General features: G+C 31.7%; 1 protein-coding gene across 7 annotated transcripts; it reads right to left on the bottom strand.

Moving 5' to 3' along the window:
* Positions 1 to 1154: 1154 nt before the first annotated feature.
* On the bottom strand, positions 1155 to 15258 carry LOC126925767 (TAR DNA-binding protein 43). Of its 7 annotated transcripts, none has more exons than XR_007714096.1 (6): positions 14775 to 15252; positions 12077 to 12246; positions 11778 to 11918; positions 7111 to 8068; positions 1380 to 1546; positions 1155 to 1295 (listed from the first exon to the last, which is right to left on the bottom strand). XR_007714096.1 is itself a non-coding variant. In XM_050741717.1 (5 exons), exons 1-5 carry the CDS (start codon positions 15010 to 15012, stop codon positions 7214 to 7216), a joined length of 1326 nt encoding a protein of 441 aa, XP_050597674.1. In that variant the 5' UTR covers positions 15013 to 15253; the 3' UTR covers positions 3499 to 7213. The 7 variants fall into 7 exon arrangements, 4 of the variants coding, with proteins under 4 accessions (XP_050597674.1, XP_050597673.1, XP_050597671.1 ...); XR_007714097.1 differs by having other exon boundaries at positions 1380 to 1543; XR_007714098.1 differs by lacking the exon at positions 1380 to 1546.
* Positions 15259 to 15367: the final 109 nt, after the last annotated feature.

Genomic DNA, 15367 nt, shown 5'->3' with positions numbered 1-15367 from the left:
TTTGCGTCGCAAAATTGGTCAAAAATCAATTTTCGAAATCTTTCTTTATTCAGAAAATTTTCTTTCTTAGAAAGAAACGGATATATGATGAATTAACTGCGAATATTTTTATGCACATTCATATTTTTATAAATATACTAAATATAACAAATACTACATTTTGGATATTTCATTATATGCATTTTTGTATCTTTCAATTTCCAGAAAAGCATAAAAATTCCGCACTCTGATGATAAATATTCTAATGATGAAAAATATACATGCAAAGTTTTTTTTCTAGATGCAAAATTAATTTTCAATTATATAAATACATATTTTAGAATTTAGAAATTAGTAATCGTTTAACTTTACTTTCTTCTGCGCAATATAATCCTGCCCAAATTTGAAGCGATTATTCACAGGGTTGTACTAACGCTATTACAATTTTCAAAAACAAGAAATGTATATACCACATTTATAAGGAATATGTTTGTAATATTAGAGAGAAAATTGTCTTTCCAGTTAATTTAGTTGAAAATGATATTCTTATGCTTTTTTTTACAAAGATCGTCTGGATCTAAATTAATAATGCGAATTATACGATATGATGTAAGAATCAGAAAACATTACATTTATTACAGTCATTAAGGATATTTTTATATGTTCAATGTTCAAATGCACTTGTAAATAAAATGATGGAGACTGTTGATTAATATTGCTTATTTATTGAATATTAAATATTTAATAATACATCTTAATAAATACTTCATTGCATACTGTTATGACAGTACAAAACAGGCATATATGTAAATACATATATATATATATATATGTTTATTGTTGATGAGATTTTTATTGAATATTATTATTGACCACACTACTTTTATTAAATAATCAATAGTACGTTTACATGATGCGAGAAAATATACGTAGATTTAAATACACAGGAAAGGCAAGTTATTCTTAGCTTTAAATAAAAATATACTTTATTGAAAGTTATTTATACAATCATTATGTTTCCAAATTCGATTATGTAAATACTGTAATACTTCCCGTTATTTTACCATTAGGTCATCAGGTTGTTTTCCTATATATAAATATTATTTATATAAGTTTACACATACTTTATTAAAATATTATAAATACAACCAATAAATAAAAAGTAAACTTGAGCACCTTTTTACTTTGCAGCTGTAAATATGGTCATTGATATGCAAAGGTTTGAAGTACATACTTCAGAATTCCTACTATGAAAGTCAAATTATTCCCACCAACCAGCCACTGTATAATTAATCAAGTTCATCGATGAACGACTTCTACAAACAAAAACATTAATGAATTAATTTTTGCCCACAGTAACATTTGTCATCTAAAAATAATTCATTGGACAACTAGCTTACAACAAAACATGAACTTTCATCAGATATTTTTTTTAAATGATATTTCACTCCTTTTTTTTGTATCTACTTAACACTTGTGTTTGTGCTTCTCCTCTATTCTTTCATTATTCAAGTAGCATATATCGGTCCGTTTGAATTTATAGAGAATAATTCATTCATCTAAACTGCTAAAGAAAAATGTATCAGAATTAGTACACGTTTATAAGATGAAAAATTATAGAAATATTTAGTGCTATTTGATGATTTTGTACAGGTGATTTCTTAAATCGACACAAAATTATATCAATTTCTTTATATTACACATATTTCTTTAAGTTATCTATTATATTGAGGTGAAATATTAGAGGTCAAAATTTCAGCTTCAGGAATTACTTAATTAAAAATATTCTTGCAAGCTAATGATATCATTGTAAGAGTGATTCCTGAAGTTGAATAACGCATATACGCAGATAAAAAGAGCAATTAATGATTTTAGTTTAAACGATTAATTTGTTCCATAAAAGAAATGAGTAAAAAGATATGTATATATAAAAGATGAAAAAGAAGTATGAATATTTCGTAATATTTGTCCAATGTATAGGTCATCAAATGTTAAAAATATAATAAATTACCGGATTGGGTAATCCCATCATCCGTGCGTCGAAATAGTAGCGAGAATTATAGAAAATGGGAAGCGTCATTTGTAATGGAGACTTCAACCTTGAGTTGAGTGTTGATTTTTCAATGACGCAAAACCCGATAGTACGTAAGTAATACATTTCAATTCGTAATCACCTGTTGCGAAGTTTAGCCTCTCGTCTATTTCCCAGTCATCATCATCCTCATCATAATTATCATATTCATCCTCATCCTCATCCTCAACCTCATTACCATTATTCATCATTATCATCATCTCAACATCCTCATCATCACTATCATCATATAATCACCACTATCACCTCCACCACTATCATCATCATCATCATCATCATCATCATCATCATCATCATCATCATCAGCATAATCATAATCATCATCATCAAGTTCATTCATCGATTGGACGGTAACCTGTTATGTAACTCACAAAAATGCTTCCACTCATGGTGTGATTGTCTGATAGAACCACTCACTCATTCCCTTCTCTCCTTTTCTTGTACTTTGACAGAGTAGTAACATGTGAAATTAAGTATATACGTGTATAGACTGGTCCAGGTGGTTGGGACTGATTTTTTGGAATGCGATGCAATACAGCAAGCTTTTCTATCTCTTAGTACCATCTTCAAGGTTTCATTTGATCACTAGTGGAATGTTCCTCCAGCATATCTCCAGCAAAGCTTCCTGTTTATCCAAGCACAAAGATTCATTAATTTGTTACCGATACTGGAAGAACATTCCAAGATTCTGTAAATCTATAAAAACCTTTGATAAAATGTTAAAGAATACAAATTTATGTTATAATGTACTACAATGTACATACAATGATAAATTGCTAATAACTTTTATGAATATTTAATCAAACACAGAACACAGATAAGATATATTGGTATATAAGCATGTAGACATATTTACTCCATGATAGATTCACACTGCAAACATTGAAGATTGGCAAGAGATACAACAAACTTGGATAACACACTGCACAGTTTCCCAAATCTTGTAATTTTCATGTAGATCAACACATCATCTGCTAAAAATATTTACAGAGTCACCTGAATGGTTCCAGTAATCTGAACCACCTTGTAACAGGTAACAATATACATTAGCATATAATTAAAGAAGGTATCACAGGCCTGAAATAAATTCGTGTATAAGAGGTTGTAAGTGAATATAATTGTCGTTGATTTCACATAAAAGAATTATTCGCGCACACTTTTTTTTCTATTTTCTCAAATGAAAAAGAGAGTAGCTTGAAAAAAGCAGGATTAAATGAAACGCTTCTTAATTCGAGCAATATCACACATGCACACACATAATACATACAACGAATTACATAAAATAAACTATCTATTAAATTGTCATTATATGTTTTCTTATAATTTTAAAAAATGATGTGATATTGATCGAACACAGAAATAGATGGTTAACAAGTGGTCCAGCAGAGGAATTTGAAAAAGTGTATAAATAAACTACTGCCAGTGTATAGTTTTTAATCATCCTGTAATGAACTTATGTAATAAGAATCAATCTCTGCCACCTATCAAAATAACATTCTCACATGACAAAACTTTGATGTTATTCGGTCATCATCACTCTCAATATTCTCATTTGAAACGCAATCTCAATTATTAATTTACAATAGAGAACTGTCTACAACAAAATTCGTAAACGTTCACGAACGACATTAATGCTCCTTACGTATTATTTACACACTCGTCGTAGATCATTTCCAAATCGTTTCGCAAGGCATCTTTTGAGCAACAGTTGGATTCAACTGATTCATAAATATATGGATGAAGAATCCGCTTCGCGATGACTCTCTAAGGAGAGGAAAGCATTGTTTTCACCCTCGAAGGACAATATATACGTTATTAATTGCACGATTAGATTTATGTTAGATGTTTAACAGAAGAAATTAAACAAATATTTTTCTCATGGTGAATAGCGAACGATTTGAAATAGATCAGCCGGCTATAATAATGAGCTAGAAACGGTTCTAATGTCTGTTAAAAGTTGTCTTAAACTACAGTCTTTGTATATCGATTATCATTTACAGCAGGACGTCAATAAATAAACTTCGACGCACTTTCCATCAATGTTTTCTTTACATTATGTATAAACATTCTGGATTTCAATAAAGATATATATATCTATATATGCATATATATTTATATATATATATTTATCTATATATATATTCAGGCATTCAATAAACGACTGTGTTCCATCCATAAAATATTTTTTTTCATCTTTTGTTTTTTCGTAATTAATTACCGCTCACCTCACATTTATCAATGTACTCACTCATCATTATCAACACGTTGTTTAAGTTTATCTTTTTTGCATCAGACACATATAGTAATATCTATATGCTTTCGTGATCGTGAAACAGCAAGAAATCATTTCTCGATTAAACTTTCATGCCTGTAGTTCTTAGACGACCATTAACAAATACATTCGACCGCCATACACACACACAGAGAGACACGTGAGGTAAAACAATCCAATCTAATTGTCGATTATAATAATAATCTCCTCAATCCGTTAAATCAAAATAAGAAAAAAACAACGATTTTTTAATAGAATAGAAGAAATCGTTTCTTTTTTTTCTTTACACTCTTAAGAAGCACGGTGAGCCAGGCTATTCAAATATTTGATCAAATCATGCTAACACGTACTGCTAATTGCAAGTCTGACTGAATATTACGCAACTGGAAGTTTACATAGATTTCTAGATAAAATTAGAGCTTTCTAAAATAGTATATCGAATCACAATTCATTAAATTACGTAGATTATAAACTTATATACTTTTTTCTTCTCGAAATCCATTAAATCCTTTAAAAGCCCTAACTTATAGAATTTATGAGTTTATGTTTATATAATATTTGTTTAATCTTACAATTAGGAGTACACGTTTAAAGAGTTTTGCTTAAATGATTTAGAAACATTTACATGGTCTCGTAACAATAATACATATTTATTAAGATGAAACTCGCATTGCTCAATGATAATTAATAAAATTATATGCATGTCAAATACGAAACATTTTAAAATTAATATCATGCACAAAAGATATGATAGCACAAATGTATCTTTCACAAAATTCTTTTTATATCCTCTTAATAATGTGTACTCATAATTGTTAATCTGGAAATATCACACCTACATTAATTTCAATGCAGTGTATTGTTAATACCATAAAATAATTCAACTGCAGTTATTTTTTTCTATCTTCATTAAAAGTTTATCTATGCAAGAGTTTATTGGCTACTGTTTATGCAATACGAGTGAACTTTTTCCATTGTTTTTTCTAATCATGATCTTTAGAAAATAAATACTCTACTCTCAGATTGTAAAATATGTAAGCTTATATTGCTTCAGACGATCGAAGAATTTTGTTACTTTCTGTTTTTTTACTTGCGAAAAATATATTAAAAGCTTGCAATATGTCTTTCAAATGAATTGAAAGGAGGAAAAAATAAGAAGTCGGAAAGATTAGAAAATGCCACCTTTCACACGCAATCAATCAATGAAATATTTGTTACGCACCTATCATACCCAATGTAAAACACATTTCTCACATAAATCGTTCGTGTATACACACGCTAGAAACGTTTTATTTTTCCTTTTTTCCCCTTTGTTCTTTCTCTCCTTTTAAGGCAAAACGTTTAAAGAATTAATGGCATTTTAAATATCGGGTAGCTGCGATCAATCTGTATGCAACTTCAATTTCACACTTATTCTTTTCCATACATTCCAACGGTTTCTCATACGAAAAACGAACATTACACTTATCGTAAACATGTTACTGTTGCAACGCAAAATTGTTCATTAGAAATGAACAGACGGCCCCTTGAAACTTCATCTGCTTGATTAAGAAGATAAATTCAACATCAAGAATATATATATATTTATATATTCACAATTTACTTGTAATAAAGACTACAAAGAAGTAAGTTAGAAAAAAGAAGAGAAAAAGAAAAAGTAATAAAAAAGAACCAAGCAACAAAGACTAAACTTCATTTTTATAACATAAGGTAAATGCACTCCGATTTCAATGTTCTTTTTACATAAAATTCTAAATTTATCTTTTTAGGGGACATATTATGCAATTACTTAAGTAAAAATGAAATTTGTCTTTCAACTAAATCTTCTTATTGACCTTTCTTAATCTCATGACCGTTAGTATCTTGCCTCAATTAAATCACAGATGTGAAATTCAAATAGATCTAAGTTGATGATTCGATTAAAATGAGTATACCAGTGGCATTAATGTAACATTGTGTAATGACGCTGGCACGTGAGCAAGAAGATCAAGATCAAAGTTGATGATTTTCATTTAATGAAAATCTTTAATCTCATGTTCTACAAACTCTATTGGACTCTGTGTACGCACTAAGTCCTTTAATTCTCAATTACACATTTAAACACACGGCACGAAACTTTAAATAAACAAAAGTACATATACGTACTTCGCTACAATAAATCTCGTTCTTGTTCTTCTACAACACATCCACAATCATCATATATGTGCATATATATCATCATCACGATCATTATCATACCATAATCACCAGCAGCATCATCATCCTCATCATTGTCATTTCAGTCTGTACATACTGAGTTGGTTAGACCGCACGCTTGAAATGAGATCATACAATTAGTATGCAAGTTCAGATGATCGAAGCTATCCGTCCTGTCTAAAACACGCACTTAAGGAATATTGTGCTAATTTCTCCATAAGCCAGTAAGAAAGTGAGAAAGAGAAAAAGACAGAGATGTAGAGTTAGAAATACATATCATTTTCTTGTGTGACGTGCTAAAAGACAGAAAGTGTTATTTCATTTTGTTTGTTACTTTTCTCCACGGAGCACACTATCTTATATATATAAGTATATATAATCATCACGATCAAATGAAATTGAATTTGAATAAAAGTAGAAAAAAAGGGAAGAAAATATATCATTTCTTTCTGTATGTCTGAGATAGTGGAACATACAGAAAGAATAATCATGGAACCCGTTCCCCTCCATTGAGAGATAGAGGCTTTGGTTCTGTTCTTTATATAAATGAAGAAAATTATTTTGTACCTACATACACTTGCCTAGACTCTTGTCACTTGTAGTTAACGTGTGTCAGGATCAAAGGAACGGATTCGTCGCCCTTTCCAGGACTACACTGGGACCCTCGACGCAGCTTATTCATACTTGAGAAAGGTGTTCGATTTCTGATCACGTTGTCCTGGATGATTCTGCCAAGCACCTTGGGATGCGTTTGGATTATTCGGGCCTGGACCACCTGTTCCAGGATTGCCAGTATTACCATCACCACCCCCTTGATTCATCCAACTGAGAAAGCCAGAGTTTCCACTGTTACCAATACTATTGTTGCCTGAAGGTGGTTGACCAGGTGGGCCAGGCTGGTTCGAATAGCCCTGATCGTTTCCCTGATTCTGCAAGTTACCGATCAGACCCCAAGATGCTTGGTTCAGTGCAGCTGCGACCAAAGCCGGGTTGACTGGTAACGCGGACAAATTCAGCCCTCCCATCGCCAATGGATTTGACATACCGCCACCGCCACCGCCGCCATTATTTTGCCCGGTAATACCCAATGCTTGAAGGTTAGGCATGTCCAGATTGCCCCGATTCCCTGGATTGTTCCAGCCATTTGGACCCATATTGTTACCTGAGTGGCCCATGTATCGGTTACCCTGATAGTTTCCCTGCACGTTATTCTCGACGGGACCTGGAGCGCCTCTACGCATGTTCGAGTTCACTTGATTATTGAAATTTTTATTGTTCCCCTCAGACTTCGGCGCGGCGTTCGACACGTGTACAGACACTCCTTTAATAATGTGATCCTCGCCGCATAGGGACTGGGCTACCTCGGGATCTAAGAAAGTAACAAATGAAAATGCACGGAAAGGTTTTGGGATGAACACGTCCGTCACTTCGCCATATTTGGAGAAATAGTCGCGCAGATCATCAGCAGTTAGGTCTTCTGTACAGCGTCCCACGAATACCTTGCAGGGTACTTGCTGAATCATTCCCTCCTACGCACAAACGCACAATCAATCAATCATGTACAACAGATTTTCACAGATTTTTGGTAATTTTTTGATTTTTTTTTTGTTTTGTTTTTCTTTTAATATTATTCAATAAAACTTGCGTACAGTGCACATTACTGTTATAAATGTACATACAATAATGTATCATTTATCAAAAATAATGGTCAAGTACACACTAACTTTATTATTTAGCTTAATTATTCAAATCTTTGATTGAATATCCAAATATTTCACGTAAAAATAAGTAAGAGAAGAGAAAAGAATGTTAATCTGCACTAACGTCAAGTTTTATAGAAAAATCCTTTTGATACACATGTCTAATTAACGATTTGAGAAAAAAGGTATCGCCTGCTCAATTTACATTTTTTATCCCCATGAATATATATATATATGTAAATATAATATAATACTTAAGCACTATGGCCTTTTTAAAATCCATGCACAAAATCTGTACAATCTCGTTTTTTTCTGTATATATTCGATGTAAAATTTCATGCTATATATATATATTACATTATCTTAATCTGAATAAGCACAATAGTTTGATGATAAAATGTAGACAGTTAGTCAAAGCTATTACTAAAAGTAAATAACAGTTTTTTTTTCTTTTTTTCTCTTTTTTTTTATATTTGCAACAGAGATCACGAATCAAGGGGAATATATGTAATTTACGTCTTAATAGCGAATACCATGTGACTACTTATGGATTCAAGGAAACAGAAATTTAAGAGATTCGCTTGTTAAACCGAGATACATTCTCTTTCACTTAGTTTCCATCGAGAAATGTCTATGTTCAAAATTATCGTTCGTATTCATTTCTAACCAATGATGGGTGACAGATATCAATAATTGTATTAACAAATTAAATCATGCCACCTGACAGGCCAATAAAGAGAAAATATTATACGAGGTATAAGAGCAATTGAAAAGTTAAAACAAATTACAAAAGAACACATATCGTGAAAATTTTTTGTCGCTTGAAGGTATCTCATACAAATGATGAACTGAGCGTTTACAAGCAATCTCCAATTATGAAAATCTCTATTCCCGTTGAAGCGTGACACATATGTATTTAACGATAGTAACAAGACTCATCAGTATCTTGACGTATCCGAGACATGATGATCCCTCGATGGGCGATGCTTGTAATAACGGTCGTAATAGTTCTCTTTAGCCGGATATCTTGTTGTATCTGTAAACCTGGCGTCTACTTCCTTCGAATCTGGCGGATATCTGGCGTCTACTTCTCTGTTCTCAGCAGCGTATCTACCATCCGGGTCCCTACCATCGACAGCGTATCTTCTATCCATATCACGATTGTCCACCGGATATCTACAATCAGCTTCTCTACTATCAGCTGGAATTCGATTGTCCGCGTGTCTGGTATCTGGATATCTGACATCCAGTGCGTATCTACAGTCCGTGGATGCGTAACGACCGTCTGCCTCATAATAGTTTCGATCGTAACCATAATTATATCTGGCTTTCTCCGTGTAGTCCGGATTTTCCATGACCGGGTACACAGCACGTCCTTCGTAGTTGGTGTATCTTGTATACTCCGTGTCGGACGGATATGCGGCGCTGGGATTCGGGGCTGCTGCGGTTGTATGCTGGACCATGTAATTACGTGTGTCGTACCCAGGATCCTCATAGGATGGGTAACTCGGTTTCTCATACGCATTATAATTCTGGCCCTCGTACTTGTACTTATTGTTATCATCGTACGGATAATTGGGAGGGTACGACGGATAATGCGTTGTTTTATAATCGTACTCCGAATCGTACCTAGGTGTATTAGCAGCTTCGGATGTATTTAAGTTGATATACGGTTTCGCCACAGGTACCCGTCGACTACTCGGCGTATGAACCGGTATAGGGCGGTAGCATTCATTGTGTTTGCTCGTATCATACTGACGAGCCATCATTAAGCCATCAATATTCTGCAACCAGATACACCAGCCCTCGACAATCACATACAATTTTTATCTATTATAATTGATTGAATCACACACATATACGCACTCTCATTCATTAACATACTTTTTTTCTATATTTTTCTTTTGTTTTATTTCTCTTAGGTTTCTTTTTGTTTCAACGTGTCATACCACATACCAATTATAAAGTTTCAAACTATCATCGTAACACGCGCTAATAGAAGATCTTTTATAGTAATAAGAACGGCACGACTTTTAGACATCACGCGTCTTTCATTCATCTACGAACTGTACACTCTATTTGTTCGTATCGTTATCAATACCATTTTACAAGTATTATATTAAATCGATTGTAAAAGACACCATATACTGAATGATTCTATATTTGTTGACGTTTTATGTAAGTTAAATCTAATCATGACCTGGAAGTTCTCTTCGCAAAATTCAGTGCTCACTTCAAGAGATTATAACAATTTGTTACATTGCACACCTTCGATTGCACACACTGTCACGCAAACCATACCCATTACAATATTTATCATTTTCAAAAAGTTACACATTTAACCAGTGCTCGACTATTTTATCATTTAAAATTCACTCCCAGTGCATAACATACGTTTTAACACGAAAAAAGATCGATCTTTCTAAATCTCGTCCCACAGATGCAATGATACTTCTGTTTAAATTTTTCTAACAAGTTAACAGCTGCACAATACACAGAATTCTTATGAAAATTTCGCACTAGGAAATCAAGTTCATAAAATAGTAGTCCTACATGTTGCAACTAATCTGTCCTAAGTTCTCTATAAATCAATTGGGTATGTATTTTCAAATTTCCGTATTTATTTGTCTGACAGTGGTACGCTCTCATAGCATATTCGTGAAATTTCCACACTATTTAAAGAGAACACAAACATACCAATGTTATTTACAAGGGCACGCAAGCATACTTTCTTAAAGTATCTCACTTTGCATCGTACTACACTCATTAAAGCATTCACACACATATATCACATTTCCATTATAAATATGCCACTTAATCGACTACACATTCATCTATTTATACCACAGTATACTTTCTCCTCAAGAGATATATATAAAAGATGACGTTCAAAAATCGTAAATGGAAACCAATTATATGTCTTATAGTCATTGTGCAAAGATTCAGAATAGAGAAAAGAACTTTTTCAACCAAGATTCCATCCGCGTCTGTGCCTTAGTCAGGTCTCTTAATCATTCTTTTATCTTTTTTATAATTCGTACTGTTTATAGTTCGACTAATATCTTATAGCGCGCATCATAGATCTATACAAAATATATATAGAAAAATCATTCTTATACAGACATTGTCTTCCATTGCAAGAAAGTAATTTTGCTGTTTACTTAATTAACAACTTTTTGCTTTTATAATTTTTGGGACATCTTTTTTATAATATGCATTACTTTGTTATATTTACTAAATCACTTTAAAGAACAAAGAAATAGTACAAGATTATTTTATATTTGCATTACTTCATAGAGAAATAAATGAAGAATATATTAATTTTTGTGAATAATTATTTATCAGAAAATTACATTATTGGTACATGATAAATTGGATAGTACGAAACGCGGGTACAGATCTACGATTCGCATGCAAATATCCTACATATATGTATTAAGATCTTAAACAATTGTTAAATAATTAAACATTTCATAGCTACTTGCAGATACATGAAGAAACAATTAATGTTTTTCAATAAACATAATGATGCTCTTACCTTACTATTGGGAACCTTGACATCACACCATCGCCCATCAATCATATGTCGCTGGGCAAGACATCTTAATTGAGACTCATAACTTCCAAATCTAATAAAGCCAAATCCTTTGCTCTGTCCCGACTTTGCATCTTTTTTAACCTACAACAAAATTTAGATTGAAATGAAATTTTAATCTATAATTATTTTCAAGGTTTTAATTCACTATTCGATACTGAACTATTTTTAATACCTTCTTTAGGAATATTTAAACAAGAACAGAAAAAAAAAAGATGAAAGGAAAAAATTGAGAAACTCACTTGTGCCATGAGTACTTCGCCAAATGTTTCGAAATACTCTCGCAAGTTCTGCTCGGTTGTTTTCCATGGTAAACCAAGTACGATCAAGTCTGTGCAACGCAACTTTGTTTCCATTCTTTTAGTCTTAGCTGTGGAATTTTCCAAATTGTCATCAGATTTACGTTTGTTCTCTGAAAAGATATAAGTGTTCATGTCTACTAACTTTTTTTCATTTTACTAGAACTTCATCCGAAAAAAGTTTGTCATATCACAAGATTCTACACGTATATATATAATTTAAGAAAGAGAGAAAAAATAAATGCAACTGTAATAAAAATAATAATAAAAAAACGGAAATATGGAAATCCAGTACAAATAACTACTTTTCAAAAAATATAAAAAATTTGTGTCGTACCGTATACGTATGTGACTATGGGTGTGTGTGTGTGTGTGTATATGTGTGTATGAACGCGCGTGCGCGCGCAAAATACATTATATTAAACATTCAGGTTCACATCTATGTATAATTTTATATATTATATATATTATATATTATACACAGACTCACATAGATGTAAACAAACTTTAGCTATAAATATATAGATATTTATAGACGTTATTAATAATATGAGTTAAGAATATAATGCTAACATATTTATGATCCAGCTGTGAATGTTCATTCATTCAGTTGAATATTAGCATATGCTTATATCAACATTATTAGATGTAGTAAATGATCAAAGTTAATAAGAAACTAATTTTTTAAACTATTTAGAAATAAATATAAATATTTGACCCTCCAATTCCCATATGTACCTTCAACTGCTTTACAACATAAGCAAATTGATACTTTATAGATGCTAATGACAAAAGAATGGCTGCTTTGATATTTGATTTTTCTTATTTTTGTAGAGAAAATGTTTCGATTACTTGATCAGTTACAGTATTGCAATATCAAAAAAAATATACAGTATGTAATATGCATAATAAATTTATATAAAAATACTAGTTTTTTGATATTTGGATTTTTATATACTTATGAAATGTAGAATTAATATTGGAATTCCAGGATTTTGTTATTTGTATTACCTTGTTCTATTTTTTATTCTATAGATAAAAGTTTTTGCTGTTTACATTAAATAATGGAAAAAGGAAATTTTATATATATACTAAAATATATTTATAGAGATAGAAATTAACAAATGTTTTCCATATTGTATCCTAGTCTGAGTTATGGGAATCAGAGGATTAATGAAAAAAAATTATGCAATATGAAAAAAGGTGAAGTTCTATGTTCTTGAAAAAAAGTAAAAAAAAACATAAACCAAGAAAAAAAAGGAAAAGATAGGATGGATTTGAAAGCTCAAAATATAACAAACACAAACACATGTACTGGACTTCGAAAAAGACAAGTATATGAGTAAAATTACCATTAAACTATAGATGTTTATGCATTTATGGGAAATTTAAATATAAAATTACATAGCATTACATAGCATTTGTATAATCTGAACAAGTATATGTAATATTCAAGCTAGTAGCTGAAACAACTTTACTTAGTTACATTCGCAAAAACGTAAATTAGCGTAAACATCTGCAGTCTGATGATCATCATAAGATCAACATGAATTATTCAAGATCAAGCATTAGCAACAATAATATTACTAAACTCACAAGAACTAAAAAAAAACTTCAATTTGTTATAAACAATTGATAAGTTTAAGAAACTTTTAAGTTTCACATTAATCAATATATAGTGATGATCAGAAATACCAACACATATTAAATTTAGTTATAAAATCCCATACAAATCTGCAAAACATAACTTTCGAATTTGAATCATAAATATACATCATAATAAGTAGTACAATAAAGATAAATAATAATAAATATTCCACAAACTGCTTTTATTGAAACATACAATTTCGGAAATCATAAAATCAATAAAAGATTGATGCTAGATCAGATTTCCAAACCAACCAAAGATCAAAAGACTACGTAGAATCAAAAAAAATCATTTAAAAACAATACGAAACCCTTATAAGAATCATAACCAAAGTAAAAATTTAGGTTACATGTAACAATGTTTCTTGAAATTCGTATGAAAATTTTATAAAATAATGTTTCAAGAGTCAAAACTGATATCATTATAATTCTGAACCCCTACTTGTTATATTTTACAAAAAAAAATTACAATCACTGTAAAATTACAAGACTGCGGATTTTTATGCATTTATAATTTTGAAACTGCAAAATCCATATAAAATGGAAATATATATAGAACATCTAAATCATAGTACTTTCTACAATATTTGAAAAGTAAACCAATTTTCTACATTTACGAGATTCTACCTTTCCAATTACATTCCCAAAAATACACAAATTTACATAAAAATCCATAATCTAATTACAGTTTTCAAAATTCATACAAAAATTTTTTAAAACAATCTATGTGAGTATTAATATTTTTGTTCCTTCAGTATATGCAAAAGCATGCTATATACATATAGTTGATCTTGATTCGTGTGGCGTTAGTACATTTTTGGAAAGGAGTGGGGAGAAGGAGGGGAGGAAATAGGGGAGAGAAAGATATATATATCTATATCTATATATCTATATATCATATATATATATATATATATATATATATATGCCAAGAGAGCGAGAGAGAAAGAGAGAGGGCGATTGAAAAAGCAACGATTCATAGTGAAATAAGCACCTTTTGGAAAAACACAGAAGTAAATCGCCTTGCCCCATCCATTTTCCGGTGGATGAAGACGCCCGTCAACGAGACGAATGCCACGCATCGTCCGAGATTCTGGATTCCGATATTTCAGGCCACATGTCCCGGGGAACTGGGCGGTTACGGTAGTCAATAAAAGTGTGCTATCGTCCTCGGTCGGCAATTCAATCGGCTCATCGCCTTCGTCCTCGGCAACCTGGATGTACGACGACATGATTCTTTTTTCTTCCAAACGTACGGTCTCTTTCCCCCAAAAACAAAGATCAAGCGAAACGGTTTTCCCTATTTTCCTTTTTTTTTTTTTGTTTTCCTTGTTTTCTTCCCAAATAAGAGAAGTACAAATTTCTTCCTCGTACAACACAACAAACACACACGCTCGGACTCGCAAGTCAGTCACGCAACACCGCACCTCTTTCTCTCTTCTCGACACCACCTCTGTCAATGCTGCCAACCGGCCCGCCCCGGAACTCCACCAATGTGTTTCACTAATATATTCGCTTCGTCAACTTCCGCCTTTAAAGCAGCATTTTTAAGAGAAAATCGATTATCTTGAACGATATTATAACAGC

The sequence above is a fragment of the Bombus affinis genome, chromosome 16 (genome assembly GCF_024516045.1).
Source record: "Bombus affinis isolate iyBomAffi1 chromosome 16, iyBomAffi1.2, whole genome shotgun sequence".
Taxonomy (NCBI): domain Eukaryota; kingdom Metazoa; phylum Arthropoda; class Insecta; order Hymenoptera; family Apidae; genus Bombus; species Bombus affinis.
Note: the sequence above shows the minus strand (reverse complement) of the source record. Positions and strands in the feature narration are given on the sequence as shown.

Bases quoted from the DNA above. Each gene is read 5' to 3' on its own strand.
- LOC126925767 (XM_050741714.1), bottom strand. From the start codon at position 15,012: ATGTCGTCGTACATCCAGGTTGCCGAGGACGAAGGCGATGAGCCGATT. The intron at 11,919-12,076 runs GTGAGTTTCTCA...ATTTTGTTGTAG, and splicing joins GCGAAGTACTCATGGCACAA to GTTAAAAAAGATGCAAAGTC. The intron at 8,069-11,777 runs GTAAGAGCATCA...GTTTGTGCGTAG, and splicing joins TCAAGGTTCCCAATAGTAAG to GAGGGAATGATTCAGCAAGT.